The sequence below is a fragment of the Schistocerca americana genome, chromosome 5 (assembly GCF_021461395.2).
Source record: "Schistocerca americana isolate TAMUIC-IGC-003095 chromosome 5, iqSchAmer2.1, whole genome shotgun sequence".
In the NCBI taxonomy this organism is placed as follows: Eukaryota; Metazoa; Arthropoda; class Insecta; order Orthoptera; family Acrididae; genus Schistocerca; species Schistocerca americana.
In genome coordinates this window covers 587,633,909-587,656,650 of record NC_060123.1, presented here as the reverse complement: position 1 = coordinate 587,656,650, position 22,742 = coordinate 587,633,909, and the positions used below count along the sequence as shown (strand labels likewise).

The window sequence follows — 22,742 nt, the reverse complement described above, 5'->3', positions numbered from 1 at the left end:
CATCGGCAATACTTTCGCTTTATGGACGGCTGTAGAGGGAGCGTGGCCCAGTATTTCTCCAGGGGACTTCCAACGACTTGTTGATCTCATGGCGCGTCGAGTTAGTGCAGTACGCCAGGCAAAAGGAGGTCCGACACGATATCTGGGGGAAGCCCATAACTTTTGTTACCTCAGTGTATATTAAGATTGAATAAATCGAGATGAGAGCACTGATTAAATACTTCATAAAAAAAGGTACGATAGCTAAGGAAATTCATGTCGATTTTCAAAACACATTGGGGAACCCTGCTCTTTCATATTCAGCTGTTGCTGGATGGCCAAACGAGGTGTAATGTGGTCGGGAGAGCTTACATGATTAGCCAAGATCTGTCACTAACCAGAAATTTTTGTACAAGTGCGTAATGTGGCCATGAAGGATCACCGGCTAATAGTGCGAGGATTTGATGAAGCTGTAGGAATGACATGTGAATTGGCACATCGCATTTAACAATGGAACTGTCTATGAGAAAATTATCTGTTAGATGGGTGCCACGACTCTTAACGCAGGATCAGATACTCATCAGAATGGAGATGTCCGAACAATGTTTGATATGTTTTCAGAGCGACCAACAAGATTTTTTTTGCGCTGGTTTGCGACCACAGAGCAAACGTCGGTCCACAACTGTACCTCAGAGACGAAACAGCAGTCAAAGCAGTGCAAACATTTTCATTTACCACCACCAAAAAAAGGAAAGGCAATACGATCAGCCGGAACAGTCATGGCGTCAGTTTTCTGGGATGCAAAAAGTATTGTGCTGATACATTCACTCCCCATTCGTCAAACAGTTACGAGAAAATACTACGCCAACCTCCCGTACCAACTACAGCAAATATACTGCAATGGAGGCCAGGTTTGGCAAGAAAGAAGGCCATCTTTCAACAAGACAATGTGCACCTACACACAAGTATCGTTGCCATTGCAAAAATACATGAACCAAGAGACGAATTGTTGGCAAACCGATCGTATTCGCCTGATTTGGATCCATCGGACTTTCGTCTCTTCCCCAAGCTCAAACGTTTTCGTCGGTGGAGGGAGATTCTCTTCAAACAAAGAATGACAGCCGAATTTGACGGGTATTTTGCAGACCTGGAGCAACGTAGTTTTCGAGATGGGTTCAAGGGGGTTGTAACATCGATGCTGGCCAAAGTGTGTTGTTGTACAGCGAGACTATACTGAGAAATAAAAAAAGGTTCACTGAGGTAAGTCGTTTCTTTCCGTTCTAGTCCGAGATATTTTCAAACTGCCCTCGTAGTGTAATGAGAAGTGTCCTCTGTCATGTACCTCATAGTGATTTGCCGATTATAAATGAAGATGTAGATGTTATCACTTGAAGTTATTTTTCCAGAAATTTTACGCTTTCTGTGTCATTTAAATTTGCTGATCCCGGATCATATTGTAGTATGAAATTATGGATTATAATGAAGTAGCCTATTCGGCTCATGATTCGATCAAAGAGATGTGTAGCAGAAGTGTGTTTACAGGGTTGCCAGTATGGATTAATCTACACAGGGTATCTTATCCGTTAAATGGTTTTTGGTGTTCTGACGTACTATGGACGTTCTATTGACTTTCGTTTTAGGGCTGAAACTGTTTCTTCGCAGTTTTTCACCTATAACAAAATTGTGTTATGGAACGGAGCACGTCTTTTTCGTTCCATGTCGAAGTGTTGGCGGAATTAATGCTATGTAACAACGGAATAATCGGCTGTTTCAAAATAAATGATTTTACAACAAATGCACGTTGCTTACTCGACCACAGATGCATGGCCACTGAAACGACATGGCATAGGTCGCTATGCAACAATGAAAAGGTTGTGTAATGTGCGAGTTCTTATGAATTAAATACCTTAAAATAGTTTTGCTGCATCCATAGTTACAAAGTTTTCTCATTAATAAACTAAAAACTAATTTAACTTAGCAAATACTTCATTACATACGACATACTTTCAAACACAACATCAGGCAAATGTAGCGATTACGTGTTTACCTTCTCAGTGTCCTTATCAGCTGTGAGTTTGCTTCTTGACGTTAATAACTAATCTCACTGACGATAAGATAAAATTTTGTTGATATAAAATCCATTATATATTTGTAAAGTTTGTTTTATTGTAACTGTCTTGCACATCACAGTAAAATCACTGTGCTCAACCTTTTCTTTTAGGGAGCAATGTTATTTCCTGGGGAAAGTTTGATTGATTATTTTCTCACAGTGCAATTTCCTGTAGTTATCTGCTTTTGTATTTGAGATCGCAAATGACTGCTTATGCTGTGGTGCTCAGCTCGCAGGTAATCAGTCCGAACACTGGCAGTAGAATAAATTTTCTTCGCTATTGTTTGGCCTTTAAGCGATGGCAAGATGGTGCAGTACAGTTTGTGATCCCAAAAGTTGGTGCCATTGTGTTGGGTTAAAATCCAAACCCCATCATAATGCCCCCAAGAAAGAAAGAATGCAAATGAAAAAAGCATTGCAAAAAGGTTGCATGAAAAGCATTAAGAGTACATTATGAGTGTAAAGGAATATACTGAACAGGTACAGTACATAACAGTAGTAAAACTCTTAACTGGAAGCCGACGACTTGAAGCTTATGCATAAACCGTAAAACATAATGGATTTTAAACGATGACTAACTGAAACCCTCAGCTAACGACGGGTGTTGTTGATATACCTCGATGTTGACAGCTGAAAATGTGTGCCCCGACCGGGACCCGAACCCGGGATCTCCTGCTTACATGGCAGACGCTCTATCCATCTGAACCACCGACGACACAGATGAATAGCGCGACTGCAGGGACTTATCCCTTGCACGCTTCCCGTGAGACTCACATTCCCAACTGTCCACAATTCTACATATGTAATGTACCTTATAGACATTTGCCCATCCACTCATTACTCGCGCACGCTTTGGAGATTCCCGTAAGAGTTCTGGGCAACCTGTGCGCATTCGCACAGACGAAGGTCAATGGCTGGGTAGTCTTTAACTATATACATGAAGGCAGTAACTGTTCTCGAAAGAACAGAATACTGTTGATGACTGTGCAAATGTCTATAAGGTACATTACATATGTAGAATTGTGGACAGTTGGGAATGCGAGTCTCACGGGAAGCGTGCAAGGGATAAGTCCCTGCAGTCGCGCTATTCATCTGTGTCCTCGGTGGCTCAGATGGATAGAGCGTCTGCCATGTAAGCAGGAGATGCCGGATTCGGGTCGCGTTCGGGGCACACATTTTCAGCTGTCCACATCGAGGTATATCAACAACACCTGTCGGCAGCTGAGGGTTTCAGCTAGTCATCATTTATTCCAGGGAAAAGCTGCACGGTCATCAACAGTATTCTGTCTTCATATAATGGATTTTTTTCCTTTCCCTTAATGGCATGCAAATTTCAATTTAGTGAGGACGAATATGGCGACGTGGAATAACGCGCCATAGCCATGAGCTGAAAGAACTTACACTCCTATTAAAAAGCATCTTGCTGCTAAGCAAAATGGAAGAAAGCTAGACTTTTGAAGTCCGCACTGTCAAAAACTCGTATACAGTTTGATGATGATGATGATGATGATGGTGAGTCCCATACTCCTTTACAGAGCGTAGGGGAGCGACGCGGGAGACCGGCGCCGCCTTACTAGGCAAGGATAGCTAGCTATTGGTGTCGATGGTCCAGCAATTAAATAAAATATAAGTTGAATAACAGGGAAACAATAGATTCCTACTGCACGTAATTAGCTATGAAGAACAGCATAGCTCGCGAGGGATTCACTTCTAAACGCTCACTACGTCTTCACTGTAGAAGCCACGGAAACCTCACAAGTGCACAAGTCGGCACTCCGAAGTATTTCTATCTGCCGCGACCACGCGCAAACCGCTCCACTATCCAAGTCTTTCCCGCGACTGTCGCGCTGTACTGTCCGCGTCAAAAAATGGCTCAAATGGCTCTGAGTACGATGGGACTTAACATCTGTGGTCATCAGTCCCCTAGAACTTAGAACTACTTAAACCTAACTAAGCTAAGGACATCACACACATCCATGCCCGAGGCAGGATTCGAACCTGCGACCGTAGCGGTCACGCGGTTCCAGACTGAAGCGCCTAGAACCGCATGGCCACACCGGCCGGCCTGTCCGCGTCCAGCACTCACCCCCGTGTGCAGTCTCCCCATTCACGAGCTCTGTGATTGGCTAGAGCGCTCCCTCCATGTCTCCAAGCTCACAAACGTATTGAAACATGTACGAAATGCTGGATTTACATTCAAACATCTTGAAATTAAATAAATATTCCTACGGCTGGACCATAAACACGCTGTAACACACATTATTAGATACATAAACAAATTAAATAAACATATATCAAAGGAATAGAAAAAAGGTAGGCCTGCAGCCTACACAGTAAGTTTTTAACTAATTTCTTCATGAATAATATATATCGCATATAAACAAAGACATAGATGAATAAATATATTTATAAGCATGCTGCTACCGTTTTATCGTGTAACTGTGGAGTACTTATGGCCTGACACGATCGATAGTAATCGGCCACTTTGACCTCCGATAACTCATGTACTATTCAAGTTACATGCCTATAATTCATACCAATTTAGGTCTACACTAATAGCTTTCTAAAGACACGGGGATCGACAAAATCGAATGAAGCGTTTATATTTTGGAAATTCGTTGCTGGGTGTTACTTGTATAATTTACTTTCAGATACTAAACTTTAGACTGATAAAGATATTGAAAATCTGATTACACCATCAGAATCGTCGTGCAAATAATAATAATGAACATGTTTCTTTTTGAGGTACAGTAGAGTCTCGATAGTTCGAGGTGAACGGGACCGGAACCACCTCGAACTATCGAAAACTCGGACTATTGAAATTTAAATGGGAAAAAGATATATTATGAAATTGCAAGTAATACAGGTCAAAATGTGAACCTTGTTAAAATAACAGTATTTAAACATGCATTTTCATTGGCAGAATAACAATAGTTATTTATTTAGACAATTAATAGCGAAGTGTCTTTTGTTTGACGAAGCAGCAACGTTTCCTCGCGGCAATGTCACGCCACCGTCTCAGGAGCAGTAGGTCAGTTGGTGTCGCCTCGGGCTGTTGTTCCACGTAGCATATGGCGGCCTCGAGAGCAGCGTAGCCATGTGTGTGACTCACCATCGATGCAGCCTCTGCCTCGTCATCCTCGTCACTCTCACATTGCGATGGAATGTTAACCATGTCAATTATAGAAGAGTCTGTCACTTCCAACTGTTCGTCCGAATTTAACCAATCGCCTACTTCCACCTCGTCTGCCTCTTCACACCCTGGCAATCTTCTGATTGAATTACAAATGGTTGATCGTCCTCATCTGCTAAATCGTCAGTTTCTGTGTCTGGACTACTTTCCTGTAGAATTCTCTTCCATGACTTAGAAATTGTGTCTGACTTTATTTCGCTCCAAGATTCGCTAATCCAGTACACGACGTCCTTCAAAGTCACTTTCTTGAAAGCTCCTACAATGCTTTCGTTGTCTTCGGAATGCAGGATTGACTGTAGCAATCACCGACGATATTTTTGTTTTAGACATTCCAGAACGCCTTGATCCATGGGCTGAATGAGACAGGTAACGTTTGGTGGGAAAAACAAGGCGCGGATACCGTCGCACTGCAGTTCTCCTCCACTTGGATGTGAGGACGCATTATCCATGAGCAAAATTGTTTTGCATAGCAGTTCCCTTTCTTTTAAAAAATTCTTGCAGTCAGATACAAATGACTAAAAAAACCAGTTCTTGAAGATTTCCTGATTCATCCAAGCATTACTCTCATCAGTATAGACAGCCGGAAGAGCTGAGATGGATACATACTTGAATGCTCTTGGCTTGGCAGACTTCTCAATCACAACTAGTTTTAGTTTGTGGTTTCCAGTTGCATTTTAAGCTACCATAACTGTGAGCCGCTCTTTGCTCTTTTGTGCCCAGGAGCTCTTTTTTCTTCACAAGAAGCAAGTGTTCTCGCTGGTAACATTTTAAAATTTAGCCCAGTTTCGTCACAGTTATATATTTGTTCCTTAGACAAATTTTCGTCATTTATGATTTTTTTAAACTCGACGATAAATTTTGAAACGGCCTGAGCGTCACCAGAGAGTTTTTCTCCACATACGTCTAGTTGATGCACTCCATACCTCTTTCTTCCACTTGTCGAGCCAGCCCACACTAGCGGCGAAATTGTCATCTCCTTCCTGCAGCTGGTTTCTGAAAAACAAAGCTTTTTCTTGCAAGATTGGGCCAGAAATCGGAGCACCTTTCTGTCTCTGTTGGGTAAACCACATGAACAATGGCTCACTTGTTTTTTCGAAGTCTGACTTCTTTATACTTCTTCGACTGAGAGATTCGTGTGAGCATTTCTGTGAAGAAAACTGTTCCAATTTAAGTTGGTTTCTTCGCCAGTCACCTACAGTAACTTCACCGACACCATATTCGAGAGCAAGTTTTTTTATTGTTTCTCCTTTGTCAAGTCGTCTTAGTGCTTCTAATTTTAGATGCAAAGGCACAAATTTCCTCTTTTTTGTTACAGCACTCATCTTTGTAAGGTGTACAACGGAACACACAGTCAACAAACAAAACGACACACAACACTGTACAGTACAGTTACTGGGAATTACAGCAGCGTATGAACTCCCCAGTTTTGATCGGTAGCAGCCGGCAGAAGTCGGGGTATTTCGTGCCATACTGACAACAGATGTTCGTGCAACAGTACAGCGAGCTAATCGTCGGTGTTGATTGCATTGTTGTCTGCTTTGTCACTGAGCTGTACTCTCCCAATCTATCTTTTGCAATGATGTTTTCATTATTTATCATGTCAGTAAAAAAAGTATATCGTTGCAACATCTTTTTTTTTTTTTTAAGAGGCTCTGATTATTGGAAACTCGAACTATCGAGACTCTACTGTATCATGATTCATCTGGCTACTATACGAACTGTGAAATGTCTGCCATTATGGTTTCACAAGTCCACCATCTTTGGCCCTCCCGGCGCACAGCGTCACCAAGGAATTCCCAGCTACATGCACGATGGACCACGTGGTCCGGCCGTTGTGCGGCATCAAGCGCTTCCTAACGAGCCGCTTCTTGCCGAGCGGTGGCCGCCAACTCTGAACTTAAAATATTTTCAGGGCACCAAGGCTCACCCGTTACCTCACAGGTGATCCTGTTCCACTCTCACAAGCTGAGAGAAAACATGTAGCCCTAAGTGCTATTTGCTTTCACGAAACATAGGAAAGATGTTATCTGTTCAAAACAGTCCTTTATTCACAAATCAGAGAGTTGCATTTTTTAGGAACGGGGTGCTGTTTGTGTTCGCTCTCGTCGTAGGTTGTCCTATGAAAAGACATTATATTGCCTGGCTGAGATCTCGTATTGTTGGCGGACATGCCGCCGCCGTCACCCCCCCGTCCACCTTGTCCAGTTTGCCGATGACACCGCCTTCCTTGCCCTTGCCCCCACCCTGCAGTTCTCCCAACACCTTCTCCAATCCCATCTTGACCGGTTCACCGCTTGGTGCAACCAGTGGTTGCTCAAGGTCAATCCCTCCAAAACCCAGGCGATCATTGTAGGCAAAACCACCCCTTCCTTCCGCCTCCTTGATTTCTATCTCACCATCTATGGCCGTCCTATCGCCCTCACTCCCACCCTTAAGTACCTTGGCGTCACCCTCGACTGTCGCCTCTCCTGGACTCCCCATCTCCGGACAATCCAAGCCAAGGCACTCTCCCAACTCCGCCTCCTCAAGCTCCTTTCCAGCCATACGTGGGGTCTGGACCCCTCCACCATCCTCCACACCTATAAATCCCTCATCCGCCCTATCCTTTGTTACGCCCATCCGGCTTGGATCTCTGCCCCCCCTACCTTTTATAAATCCCTCCAAATCCTTGAACGCCATGCTCTCCACCTCGCCTATCGCATCCGTCTCCCCTCCCCTACGCGGATCCTGTATGATCTCATCCCCTTCCCCCACCCCCTCCTTTTACTGAAAGGATACGGATCCTGTAGACCTCCTGCAAACTCGATCTTCCTCTCCCGCTGGTCTCCCCCATCCTCTCCCACCCCCACCTGCTGCCGTGCCTGTATTCCCACGTCCCACCCAGTCTCCATCACTCCACCCTCCTTACGCTCTCCCAAGGTGGCTTCCGCCAGCTCCCTGATGATGCCCTCCTCCCCTCCATCTACCCCTCCTACCAACTTTGATCCTCCCACCCTCCTCCTGTGTTTGCTCCTCTGGGCACCCTCCCTCCTTCTCTCCCTCTTCCCTCCCTCCTCCATTTCTCCCCACTCCTCCCCTGGGCTTCCCCTCCCCTGTCCATCTCCTCCTCCCCCCATCTCCTTAGCCATTGGCATCTTTGTTCTCCCCTCTCACCCACCTCACCCTTATTCCCCTCTTGGCAGGTCCCCGGACTCGCACATGCTAAGTGGACATTCGTGCGCCAGAGATCATCGCCATCAGTGACTCATGTGTGCCGTCATGTTTAGTGTTCAGTGTTCACCGTCACACTCCATCGTTCACCAGTGCCATCGTCATCTTTAGTGTTTGTGCTTCGTGTCAACAGTTTGTAGTGTGGATTGTCATCGAGTGTGACGGGCTTCATGTTTTTTTTATGTTCATGTGTCTACTGTTTTTTCCCGCCGTTTTTCCAAGTGGTGTATCTTCTCTGTTTATATCATTGTACTATCTTCGGCTGAAGAGCGGCGTATTGTGCTGCTGCCAGCCTACCTGTTCTACAGGTTTTAAAATCACAATAAAGAAAAAAAAAATATCTCGTATTGTCTCCAATGCGTCATGGAATCTGCAGCTCTTTTGTTTGGCTAGCAGCTTCCCTATTGACCCCGACGTCCTGGCACTCTAACTTCAGAGTTCGCCCCCTTCTTACTCTTTGGCTGTGTCCTACCCGTGGCTTCTTGTGGAGCGACAGGTAGGCTACAGCTACAAATGCCTCTCTATTCGACTAACACTGAGACCCACACAGATATTCTCAGAAAACATGCATCCTGTATTGCCATAGTCGTGGTCTTAGGTCTAACGTATTTAAGATGAAACGAAATAAACAGAGAAAATAACTACAGATGAACCTAACAGTAGCTTGTTATGAAATCAAATTCGTGGTAATTAAAGTGACCCAAATTCAAAACAGTATTAATCAAATAAATAAATAAATGAGAAACATGAGAGGACGAAGCACAGTCAGACTGAAGCCATTAAGGATCTGTTGTCAGCCACTTAATCACTGAGCCACAGAGGCTGCAACTTAAGGATGGCATATCTGTGTCTTGCAGGTGAAACTGCGATGGAAAAGAACAGAAGATGGACCCTGTCGGCCGACCTGGGGGCGCTGCTGTCGTCTGGAAAAGCTGCTGACATCACCATCATGGCGGACGGCGTCTGGTTGCCGGCGCACAGAGCAGTGTTGGCGGCGCGCAGCCCTGTCTTCGCCGCCATGTTCCGGCACGATGTGCTGGAAGCTTCTGAGGGCAGTGTGAACATTGCAGACATCAACCAGGAGGTGTTGCAGCAGCTGCTGCAGTTCATGTACACTGACGAAGCGCCTCTGCTGGAATGCGTCGCACCGGAGCTGCTCGCGGCAGCGGAGAAGTACGGTGTGACCAGACTGAAGCAACAGTGTGAGCAACAGGTCATTATGGACCTGTGTGTGGAAAATGCTGCAGCCAGCGCCGTCCTTGCAATGGTCTACTCGTGTGCGAAGCTGAAGGCGGCAGCTATCAGCTTTATCAATTCCCACTACCAAGAAGTTATGGCTACAGATGGTTGGGCTAGTGCCATGAGGGAACACACGGAAGACACTGTGGAGATCTGCCGTCTGCTGAGGGATGCAACACGCCTTGAGTCAGAATGGTATGACTGCCTGTGTGCTTGTTTTCTATCCCTTACTGTCTTCAGTTTTTTATTTGTTGTTGCTGTTGTGGTCTTCAGTCCAGAGACTGGTTTGATGCAGCTCTCCATGCTACTCTATCCTGTACAAGCTTCATCATCTCCCTGTACCTACTGCAACCTACATCCTTCTGAATCTGCTTAGTGTATTCGTCTCTTGGTCTCCCTCTACGATTTTTACCCTCCACACTGCCCTCCAATACTAAATTGGTGATCCCTTGATGCCTCAGAACATGTCCCACCAACCGATCCCTTCTTCTAGTCAAGTTGTTCCACGAACTCCTCTTCTCCCCAGTTCTGTTCAATACCTTCTTATCAGTTATGTGATCTACCCATCTAATCTTCAGCATTCTTCTGTAGCACCACATTTCGAAAGCTTCTATTCTCTTTTCGTCCAAACTATTTATCGTCCATGTTTAACTTCCATAGATGGCTAAACTCCATACAAATACTTTCAGAAACGACTTCCTGACACTTAAATCTATATTCGATGTTAACAAATTTCTCTTCTTCAGAAACGCTTTCCTTGCAATTGCCAGTCTACATTTTATATCGTCTCTACTTTGACCATCATCAGTTATTTTGCTCCCCAAATAGCAAAACTCCTTTACTACTTTAACTGTCTCATTTCTTATTTATGAGCTCCATAATCATGTTATCTTAAGGGTGATATATGAGGTGTTCAAAAAGTCTCTCTGCAGTGCCATGCCGGCCGCGGTGGCCGAGCGCTTCTAGGCGCTTCAGTCCGGAATCGCGCGACTGCTACGGTTGCAGGTTCGAATCCTGCCCCGGGCATGGATGTGTGTGATGTCCTTAGGTTACTTAAGTTTAAGTAGTTCTAAGTCCTAGGGGACTGATGACCTCAGATGTTAAGTCCCATAGTGCTCAGAGCCATTTGAACCACTTTTTGCAGTGCCGTATGATTGTTAGCTTCGCGTGCCGTATGCCGCAGTGGATATAACGAAATGAAACTCAGTGAAATACAAGTTATTAATTTATTGAATATTCATTTTTACTTCCAAATTTTCACATTGAATGTTGAAAGTGTCCCCCCTGTTGTTGAATACACAGTTCAATTCGTCTAATCATGTTTACAAACACAAGCTGTAACATTTCTTCTGTAATAGAAGCAGTGAAAGTGATATTGCAGTTTTTAATTCATCGATGGATTTTTGGACGGTTTTTATAGACAGTTGCTTTCGCTGCACCCCAGAAGAAAAAGTCAGGTGGTGTTAGGTCAGGCGATCGTGGAGGCCAAAGTCCCTGCGAAATTATGCGATCACCAAAAACATCAGCAAGCAGTGACATTGAATCGCGAGCTGTATGCACGGTTGCACTATCTTGTTGAAAATAACCGTTCAGTATTTCACTTAACGCAAGTTCTCCTATGAATGGGTACAGAATATCACTGCAGTATCGTTGTGCGTCTATTGTTTCGTTGAAAAGTATGGGACCCACAATCCGACGTCTAGAAATTGCAATCCAAACTTCTATTTTCACAGAATGAAGTGGTTCCTCATGAATACAGAATGGATTTGCAGTACTCCACATACGATAATTTTGCGAGTTCATGTACCTGGATACATGAAACCACGTCTCATCAGTGAAAAACGTTTCATTAAGAATATCCCTTCCATTTTGTTCGACGAAATTTTTGAACCATTGACAATAATGCAATCTCTTGCCATGATCAGTATTTTTCAGTTCTTGCACGACTGTCACTTTGTGTGGCAAAAGTTGTAATTTTTTCCTTACAGCTGTGTGTGCCGTTCCGACGCTAACATTGATTTCCTGGGCGAGTTTTCTTACTGACATATTCGGTCTCATGGACGTTTTATCGGAAATATCGAGTAGTTTATCCTTATATAAAACGCTAGGACGACCACTTCTCAGGGCATCTTTCACTGAACCCGTACTTCGAAATTTGTTAATCACATCTCGCACAGTATGGCGATGTGGGAGTATTGTCTCAGGGAAAACTGAATTTAATATTTGACGAACTGAAACTGTGTATTTACCTTCAGCTTTGAACACTTGTTCGACTTAAAAACACACGTTCTTCAATGGTTAGCATTTTAACAGAGACGAAAGCGAAACAAACGAACAAAGGAACTAAACTTAAACGTTCACGTCAACATGTAACGACACCCACCAACGATACTACTGACGCTGGCTGAGATAAACGAAACGGTGGAATGTTGGGAGAGTCCACTTCTATGGAAGTAACACAGGCAGGCGAACGATCATACGACACGCACGGCTAGCAATCATACGGCACTGCGGAGAGACTTTTTGAAGACCCCGTATAATCCATAATATTATAAAACTGTGTATGTATGTGTCACATCTCCTCCTAAACCACTGGACCGATTTCTAACAAGCTTGGTGCACATATCTCTTACTGTCGGTTAACAATCACTGTGGGATAAGAGCCACGTACCTGTCAAAGGGGTGGGGAGTGAAAAAGTCGTGTAGACTGTGACACGTGAGTTCCCACACTTCATTCATTCAATATTTGTGAATGAGAGCACTTAGCGACTTGCAACAAACTTCACAGACAACATCAAATCCTTACAAAAATTTTCTCACTGACTCCCATACAAAGTTATGAAAGGAAAAATGTTTATTGCTTGCTACTTTTTCCGCTGACCATGCATCGAAGATACTGCACGAGACATGACGTTATAAATTATTGCTTCGTTACTAGCAACTGTATTCGAGACAAATTTACAGACAGTATGCACATATACCCCTAAATGTTCAAATGGCTCTGAGCACCATGGGACTTAACTGCTGAAGTCATCAGGCCCCTAGAACTTAGAACTACTTAAATCTAAGTAACACCGTTTAAAAATGTACCTCTGTGCAGACGTCGACAGCCATTCAGCTAGGTGGCTTTCCGCTGCTACTCTGACACCTGGTTGCAGGCATGCAGAAGCTAACAAGGAACCCCTTCAGCGCGCGGTTGCAAGTTCAATCTTTAGCAAGGCTCATCTGAAAGAGTGGTGTTAACGCTTATGACAGCAAAAATACTAGCTGCTAATGATTCAACATGTGCATCAGGAGGGCGACAGGAAACGAACGTCCGGGAGGTACAGAGATCAAGTATCTATGGGATCTATGTATTACAAGTCGCAAAATGGACATCCTCGTCATTCAAGAAATGTAAAAAAAAAAAAAATAAACCATTAACTTGCACCGTGAACACCGAATGAAAAATGCCGCGCCACAGTGATAACAAAGGTTCACACCATCAATATCGAAGGGGAGCTCCTTGGGAGTTACAAACCGTGTAGCACGTTGAGCTAGGTACCCATTCTTCAAGAATGCATATACAGTCAGGCTGGTGTAACGGGGTGATAAGAACTGATGGAATGTGATGACATGCAACCGACAGTGAAACAGTCTGTCTTGGAGCTTATCGTGAAACTGGCTATTCTTTAAGGCGAACCTCCAGATAGTGCGATATCTTTTATAGGCAAGGATAAAAACAAACATCCGGACGCTGAATATGTCCAGTGGTTCTGGGTGGTATGAACTGCAAATGCCACACGCTTTTCAGGAGGAATAGTTTTCTCTAATGGAGAATGATTTTTATACACAGACCAGAAATCAAGCAAAAGCAAATTATTTTGACCACGTATTGGCCAAAAGCAATGCTTACACCACATTTGTAGTTCCCTTACGCCCATTTTCCCACTCTTAATTCAAAAAATGGTTCAAATGGCTCTTAGCACTATGGGACTCAACTGCTGAGGTCATTAGGCCCCTAGAACTTAGAACTAGTTAAACCTAACTAACCTAAGGACATCACAAACATCCATGCCCGAGGCAGGATTCGAACCCGCGACCGTAGCGGTCTTGCGGTTCCAGACTGCAGCGCCTTTAACCGCACGGCCACTTCGGCCGGCCCACTCTTAATTGCTGTGACGTAAATATTCTCTACTCCCTTGTAAGATCACGCACACACAAATGAATGGTAGGGGGCAGAGCACCTCCAACTTCTCGCAGCACAATAAATGACTTTCCAGCCATTTTACCATCCAGATTGACAGTCGAAATAATTGTATACGAAAGCGTTAAGACATCGATGTTGGTTGATCTTGATGCAAATCTCTTGGTACTTCTAATTTCCAGGGTTCCTTAATGCATTTCTTTTTCAAATTCCGATTGGTCGAAGCTGAAAACAGTTTCCTCACGCAACGTTAGGATTAGTTTGTTTATCTCATCTACATATTTTCGGGCCGTTTCCGCAGCTTGCTGTGCATTGTCAAGTTGACAGTTTGTTTGAAATTTCGTCACCTTACGTCTTCCGTTTCTGTTGCACTGTTTGAAGTTATGCAACCATCCACTGCTTCCTATGAAATTACTGTAATCTATGACGCGCACAATATGATGTGCAAAGGTATTAGGTCACTATGAAGCCTAGTTTACACGACGACACTAGGTTGCAGGCTACAGGCCGCTGCGCATGCGCGACCCGCGTTGCGCAACTCGTTGGTGAAACTAAACACTTTGGCGACACTAGTTGCATGAGTTTTGAGGTTATGTGTGTTCGTAGAGTGTAGACAAACTGAAATATGAAGTGGGGAACGGAGAATAATGTTCGCCTTTTGGATATCTATGGTTTGCACAGGTGTTTGTGGGATTTCAGTGAGGCTCAAAAAATGGTTCAAATGGCTCTAAGCACTATGGGACTTAACATCTGAGGTCATCAGTCCTCTATACTTAGGACTACTTAAACCTAACTAACCTAAGGACATCACACACATCCATGTCCGAGGCAGGATTCGAACCTGCGACCGTAGCAGCAGCGCGGTTCCGGACTGAAGCGCCTAGAACCGCTCGACCACCCGGCCGGCTAAATGTTTTCACTCGTTCACCTACAAAGTCCATCCACACTGCTGTCAGACAGTTGCAACTACCACGTTCAACTGTGCGTAAGGTCCTCCACGAGAACTTATGGATGTACACTTGCAAAGCGCAACTGTTACAGGCACTCGAGTCAAATGACATGCCAAAACGGACAGAGTTTGCACTCAACATGCAGGAACGCCTTTCGGAGGATGAAGCATTCCTTTAGCGATTACAAAAATAAGCAACATATTGCTGCCGCTGAGACCGTCATATGCGATCACAACATAGATGGTTTGACAATATCGGAGCTGCAGGGCAAAATTTGAGTTAGGAGCGCATACTTCTATACAACTGAATTAAGAAAGATAAAAGCAAGTGTAATTCTAGCTGTGCAGTGCTATCGTCGACAAGACTAAAATCCCATCGTTCGAGTTGGCCATCTCTTTGTTAAGGAATATTGTTGACAGGAGGAAAGGCTATACAATTCAAGAAGCTGCATTCTTTATTCCATATTCATCTATTTACAACGTCGCTGCAGTGCTGCCCATTCACATATGTTTGAATTTTGAAATATTGCCACTGTAAAGATCTATCTTCAAGAGAGTAGTTTGCAAACTATTCTCTTCCTAATGCGGCCTACTTCGAGTAATTATTGTTGCTAATGTTAATAATTATGACTGTTAATGTTAATAATTATGACTGTTAATGTTAATAATTATTGGTGTTAATGAAATAGCGTCATCACCAACTAAAACCGTGTCTTATAACATGCCGAGTGTTCTCGATTGTATTGCACGCAATATGATATGTAACTTCAGTTCTGGTGACAGTGCTTCATCCATTGCAGTACCTTTATTCCTTATCACATAATTAACTCTATTTAGAAGAAACGTGAACGGTTCTGGTGACATTCTAAGATAATTAAAAGAACTTCTTGGATCTTCAGTTATAAATTATTTCAGCAAGGTTACTGAGGAACCGAGCTGACGTCTTTTCTTCATCCAGTCACGAATCGAAACACGTTTCTTACTTTTTTCTTATGCAGCGATTCCACGAAACAAGCTTTAACTCCATCACAACTCGTGCGACGTGCAGCTGCCAAAACTTTCATTTCAGACACGACTCAGGGACCCACAAAACGACGAAACTGAAGTGTATACTGGTGTCGCCGTGTCTACAGTCATATATGAAACCACTTGCGTGCAACTCATTCCACTCAACGAGTGGCGCAACCCAATGTCGTCGTGTAAACTAGACTCAATGCACATCCTGTTAATTGTATTAAGAATTCTTGAAACGCGCAAGCACCAGTTTTTGTAACAAGTGCGCTTTGTCCTCCCTTGACTATCCGTAGTTTTTCTCATGCACTACAAGATCATATTGCTGTAGCCTTATTCTAAATCTTTTCATAATACTGTGGATGCTCTTCCATGTTAGTAATTATGCTTAGTACCCGCTCCTTGGACAACGACTGGCGTTTACTACGTTCTACTGTAGACAGGATTTGTGGCTCCCTGTCCGACAAGGATGATGAACTACATAGCTCGACGTGTTTCAACATCACTTTCACTTTTTAAGCACGTATTGTCATAATTATACGCCTCATGTACGTTATCCGCACATTCGAGTATATACGACACCACACAAGCCACTGACTCATCTTGCAGAAACGCTAACATTCCATCTGCCACTTCTTTCTCACTCTGTAAAATTCCGTGGGTTCCTTTCTGACGAAATGTCAACTTCGGCAACTGTTGTTGTAGACAAAGTGCAATGTTTGCTTGAGTATCGTTGCCATTACTCTGCTTTGCATCAGCACCACTAGTGCATTAGCAATGCTGTGAGTTACTCGGAGGCCGGCCGCTGTGGTCGAGCGGTTCTAGGCGCTTCAGTCCAAAGCCACGTGGCTGCTACAGTCGCAGTTTCGAATCCTGCCTCGGGCATGGATGTGTGTGATATCTTTAGGTTACTTAGGTTTAAGTAGTTCTAAGTCTAGGGGACTGATGACCTCAGATGTTAAGTCCCATAGTGCTTAGAGTCATTTGAACCATTTTAGTTACTCGGCGACTAAACAGTTCAGCTACGCTGTAGACTCATGCTATGCCCACCATTGGATACCTCCAGTACCGGCCCCTGTACGATAAGCAGCCAATATTGCGGGTGAATGGTAGACAATATTCTAGGCGCCGAATATTGTACACGTAATTAGCCATTTCGACCACGCACTTAAGGGGTGCCTTGTTAGGGGTATCGTATGATTGGTTGAATGATTCCTACTCAGTGATGTTTTAGTCAAAAGAAAAACCTTTTCTGGTGCACAATTTTACATTTGTTAATATTTAAAAAAAGGTTGACTATATTTGTTGCGCTTTGAAATCTGACTATATACAGGGTGAATTACCTAAAATCGGCACTGCAAATGCTGCGAAAATGGTAAGTGCTACCGATGTGCTGGTTTCACAAACTGGATTGGTTGTCAGGGGCTCGTATTGTTAGCCAATCCACAGATTTTAATAATACGTAGAAAGTGAATTTTTGTGCAGACATAGTTCGCCTCCGTAGCGTAGCGGTAGCGGTTCCGCTTATTACGGAGGGGCCAGGGTTCGATTCCCGACAGGGGACTGGGTGTTGTGTGTCTATCACCATCATTTTCATCATCATTGACCCGCAAGTCGGCGAAGTGGCGTCAACTAAAAAGGACTTGCAATACGGCGGCCGAACTCCCCCTCATGGGGCCTCCAGGCCAACAATGCCATACGCTCATTTCCATTTTGTGCAGACACACACTTTTTTTAATGGAACAATGTCTATTGAGATTAACAGACTAAAATAAGGATAACTTAAAATGTCAGTGACGTTTGTTGCAAGATTCTAGTGCGAATCGTTTAGGAGATATCGTATTTTGAAAAGTTTTTACACCGACACTCGTGTGTGCCATGAAACGTGCATAATTGCTGGGTACGATGTTGTTGTGTTTACTTACACTGTACTTGTGTGTGCCTTGAATGCATTGCGACTTGCGAGTCAGTTAGCGTGTGGCAGTCCAAGTTTAGATCGTGAGTAGATGATGGAATTTACGAATACAGAAAAAGCGGACAAGCTGATGGTGTGTAGGAAGGACGCAGTTCTGGCATGTGCCGCAAGGTACCCCAATAAACGTTAACCATCTCTGCAATTATTTATAAACCTCTTCAGCCAGTTATGTGAAAGTGGTAGACCAACACCTGTACTTTATTTATCTAATCGCATCGCTAGCCCCCCCCCCGTCGGGCAGACCGTTCAATTTGTCGCCACTTCGGCGACCTGCAATCGGTGAGGATGATAGGATGATGAAGATGACAGCACAACACCCAGTCCCTGGGCGGAGAAAATCCCCCGACCCAGCCAGGAATCTAACCCGGGCCCAGAGGACTGACAATTCGTCACCCTGTCCATTCAGCTACCAGGGTCGGACAACACCTACACAACGTAACAGAATGAAACAAGTAAAGACAGAACAGTGAGAAACTATTGTTCTTGTTGCCGTTCTTGCTGCGCGTTAGCTCCCATGCAATCACACGAGGAAGTTGTATGAGTCAGGCAAGTGTCCTATGCATTTTCCATCGACAAAGGTTCTGTCCGTATCACATCTCTCTCCATCAAGATCTGTATGGAAACGATTATGAGAATCGTGATAACTTCTATATAAGGGCATTAAGACATGACACTCCAGATGTATCATGTGTCTTGTTTAATGACGAAGCCAAATGTAACAATCGGGGCCATGTAAACCCCCGAAACATGCACTATTGACCTCCCGACAGTTCCCGTCAGGTGGAACGTCAACATCCATGGAGTGAAACGGATGCGAAAAGAAGTTCCTCTGCAGACTAGGTGGAACTTGTGCCACCACCATGATGGCTGCCCACCGCACAGTGCACGAAGTACTACCGCACGTCTTCACGAATTGTTTCCAAATCGTTGGATTGGACACAGAGCACCTGTACCTTGGCCGGCCCATTCCCTGTATTCAACGCTTTTAGTATTTTTTCTGCGGGACAAGTTGAGAGACGTCGCCTACAAGAACATAGCAACTTCACCTGATGATATGCAAGACATATTACTGCCGCCCGCTCGGACATATCTGCTGAAATGCCAGCATGTGTGCAAGAGTCGTTCCTTACCGGACAGGAAGCGTGTATTGCCGCTGTCGGTGGTCATTCTGAACACAACCGGTGATGGTCAGTTGTCTCGTTACCGACCAGAATCCACGTAACTAGTGCATGCAGCTGTGTTGTTCTTTGGTGTGTGCTACCACAGGTATTGCAGAAGTGTCAGTGTGGAACGCTTCCAAAATACGATGTCTTCTAAATGACTCGCACTAAAATCTTGCAATAAACGCCACTGACCTCCTAATTTACCCTACTTTTAGTTTGTTAGTGTCAACAGGCATTGTTCCATTAAAAATGTACATTTGTATTAAAATATACTTTCTAAGTATTATTACAAAGCTGTAGATTGACTAACAACACGAGCGCCCGGCTACCAATTCATTCTGTGAAAAAAGCACCTCAATAGACATTCCTTTTAGTTCTAGGCGTTTCACCCTGTATTTGTGCAGTTCTTTTCAGACAGTACTTCGATACAATTAACTGCCTCATCTGTAAAATATTTAAGAACACTATTAATGTTATTTGTCAGGTGGTTAATATATGATATGAATCCCACAGCACTTCCCTAGGGCAAACCTAAAGATATTTCCACTTCTCCATCGAATGTAAAATACTATGTCCATTAAGCTTACAGCTGTTCTCAGCTACACATAAACTTAATTTCTAATTGTGAATTAGTATAAAAAGAGTTTATTGTGATAAAACTGAGTTCTATATCAGCAAATTGACAAAATAAATTTATTTACACTAATCGCTAAAACTAAAGAAGAGGCTGATAACCAACGTAACAAACTCCTATACCACTTAAACATTTTTACAGTGCCCCCAGAATGCCACAGTTACAATTTTATGGGTATGATACTGTAACATGTTGATGCTGCAGCCCTGTTTGTACTAATAAATTTACTTATCGTAAAGACTTAATTCAGATGAGGAAGTGAGATACAAAATAAATATTTAAAATTTTTATGTTTTCTTAGATTACAAGAAGACAATTCATGATTTTTACTGTTGATGCTGTTACATATTGTATGGCAGTCCATCATTCACTAATGCAGATAGCTGCTTGATTCACACCTTTCGATTCTTAACTCGTCTTCATTTTCATGTAATTGTAAGTCCCTGGAACAGTTCAGTACCATATCAGAACCAGTGACAGGTGGCAGGTTACCAGGTCTAGAAAATATGATCCCTAAGTAGAGTGTTGGCAGAACTGAAAGTTCGAATTTGGCAAATAGGTAACATGCAAAATAACACCAATCAACATATTCATTAAAACAATTATGCAATTGTTCATAAGAGTATAAACAGTGATTTGAGTACTTAGTGCTTTTGCAGGAATGAATCAATTTACAATATGGAAGATGAGCCACATTTCACGAGACTTCAGAGGCTGTGATAGGCAAGTCCTATGAAGATGCACTTGGAATTCTGTTTTGATTTGATAAGCAATATTCGAATCTTGCTACTTTTTTCCTATTCGATATATTTCTTCGATTGAAGAAAGTTGTTAACTATGAATTCTGGACAGTGTTGCGTGCTGAACCTTATCTCGTAGCGTAACCCTACCAACGTCATGTTAATTGAATATTACCTCACAACGAACCTAAATTTAGTAGAGCAGTAAGAACAATAACAACGAAAAAATTGCCTTTGGAGATTAGAAGATTTCCAATTGCTGTTAAGTATAAAACATTTCAGGTACATTAGTTTTGTAACTTGTAGCTCTCTGCATGGCTTCGCAGTCTCATAATCACAGACATTTCTTCGAATGTTACTAGTAGCAACGTTTTTCATTTTTATTTAAATTACAAATGTATCGTCGAATGCAACTGGTAACTAACAATAAGAACATTATTTTTCTAACTTATTTACTCAACATATGAAAGTGCTATCAGTTAATTTTTTTAAAAAAAGTTTGAAACATCAAATAGAAAATAAAATACCTCCTTATTTCTAGGTATTCAACAGTATTACTGATATCTGTATATAATTTCTTTATTTAATGATAAGGCATTTCGAACGTCTGTGCTCAATTTTAATTTATTTTTATATGATCATTAATTAAAAATAGAAAATTATTATGTTCATCGAAAATTTTTATTCCATCCCCTTGCCAGTTCATTATTGTTTAATTTTTTGTGCAGATGTTAGCTATAGCTGCTGTGGTTGCTGCAAACTTAATAGCTGTTCTTTTAAATGCCACAATTCTCCTTTTCAGCAAGAATGAAACACCAGAAAAGACGGAAGAGGATAGGGGTGACCTGGCAGGCGACCTGGTGGCACTGCTGGAGTCTGCTGACAGCAGTGATGTGACACTCATGGTGGGTGGGATGCCACTGGCGGCCCATAGGGCAGTGCTGGCAGCACGCAGCCCTGTCTTGGCTGAGAAGGTCAAAGACACCCCAAATGGTACCCTGCAGATGGACGGAGCACCACATAAGGAGTTGGGCGAAGCCCTGCTCTACATGTACAGTGACCAACTGCCACACCCAGAAAGCGTCAGTGACAAGCTCCTGGTGCTGGCGGACAACTATGAGCTTTGTGTTCTAAAGAAATACTGTGAAGAGCAGTTAGCAGACCAAATCTTTGTTGACAATGCAGTGTCCCTGGTTGTGGTCGCAACAAAACACTCCTGCACCATGCTCAAGAGAGCTTGTGTTGATTTCATCAGGAGGGAAATCTTCGATGTGATGGACACGGCTGGTTGGGAAATGGCATTACGCAATGACCTGGAAATCATGGTGGAGATATGCAAATGTGTGGCTTCAGCAGAAAGGTATAGGTAGTTTTGTTTGTGTGGATAATACTGTAACTATTTCTATATTTTTGTACTTATACACAGGGATTGATCGAAATAACGTACTGACTCCTGCAAATATTGAAACACATGGAAAAAATAATGTGACAGAATCCAAGCAGAGAGGGAGTGTAAAACAGTGTACCAACGATAAGTCATTAAAATTACTGAGAAACTATAGGAGTGCCACGTCCTTCACATCAGTACACCTTTTAAAACACAGAAGTCTAAATTTTTGTGCTTCAGGGAAAAAATAACATCTTTGAACAAGAGAGTGGGGGAAGTGAAACTCATTGCCGATGTATTGGACGACAATAAATCTATACACATAGCGTTGAATGTGTGCTGAGAGGCAAACACTCTACTGGCGTACTTAGAAGGAATTAAAGAACAATCTGCTCAGAAGAGTTTGCCGAAGATGCTAGCTTTGCAATACTCAATGAGTAAACAACTGTACCAGGAATAATTAATTCTTCAATAAAGCTATCATAACTAAACAAAGCTAATGGGTTTGCAATTAAGTAATTTTAACTGATAATGGTTAAAGTGTGGACAGGTTTGCTAACCAAATGTAGTTGAACTAGAAAAATCTAATTTAGGATCAAATTAACTTTAGAGTGATCATCAAATTTCATCTAGCTTAGACCACTGATAGAGTATCTGTTGCTAATGTTTTTATAGGTGACAAAATTTAATCACTCTGTGGTGGTACATTAGTGACAGTAGATAATGATTAATTTGATTGATTTCAGTACAGAGACTGTTATCATTGTGTTTTGAACAAAAATAAATTTTTATACAGGGTAACTTACACTTATCGAGTTTTGTTTCAGTAACATATTCCTGTTAGTTATGTTGAAGCTAAGCAACAATACGAACATGTTCTATAGGATGAAACCACAAGGAGTTTAGTTAGTTATGAACTATGGTCCCACTTCTCTGAATTTAATCCAAAGTGTCTTAGGCAGAAAC

The 22,742-nt window shown here is 42.9% G+C and overlaps 1 protein-coding gene across 1 annotated transcript in view; it reads left to right on the top strand.

Moving 5' to 3' along the window:
* LOC124616083 (TD and POZ domain-containing protein 1-like) overlaps positions 1-22,271 on the top strand; it is a 39,987-nt gene extending 17,716 nt beyond the window's left edge. Inside the window, exons 2-3 of the mRNA XM_047144332.1 lie at positions 9,350-9,926; positions 21,192-22,271. Of these exons, the coding sequence (XP_047000288.1) occupies positions 9,361-9,926; positions 21,192-21,759 (1,134 nt within the window). The 5' untranslated portion in view covers positions 9,350-9,360 and the 3' untranslated portion in view covers positions 21,760-22,271. The remainder of the gene's footprint in view (positions 1-9,349; positions 9,927-21,191) is intronic.
* The last annotated feature ends 471 nt before the right edge of the window (positions 22,272-22,742 follow it).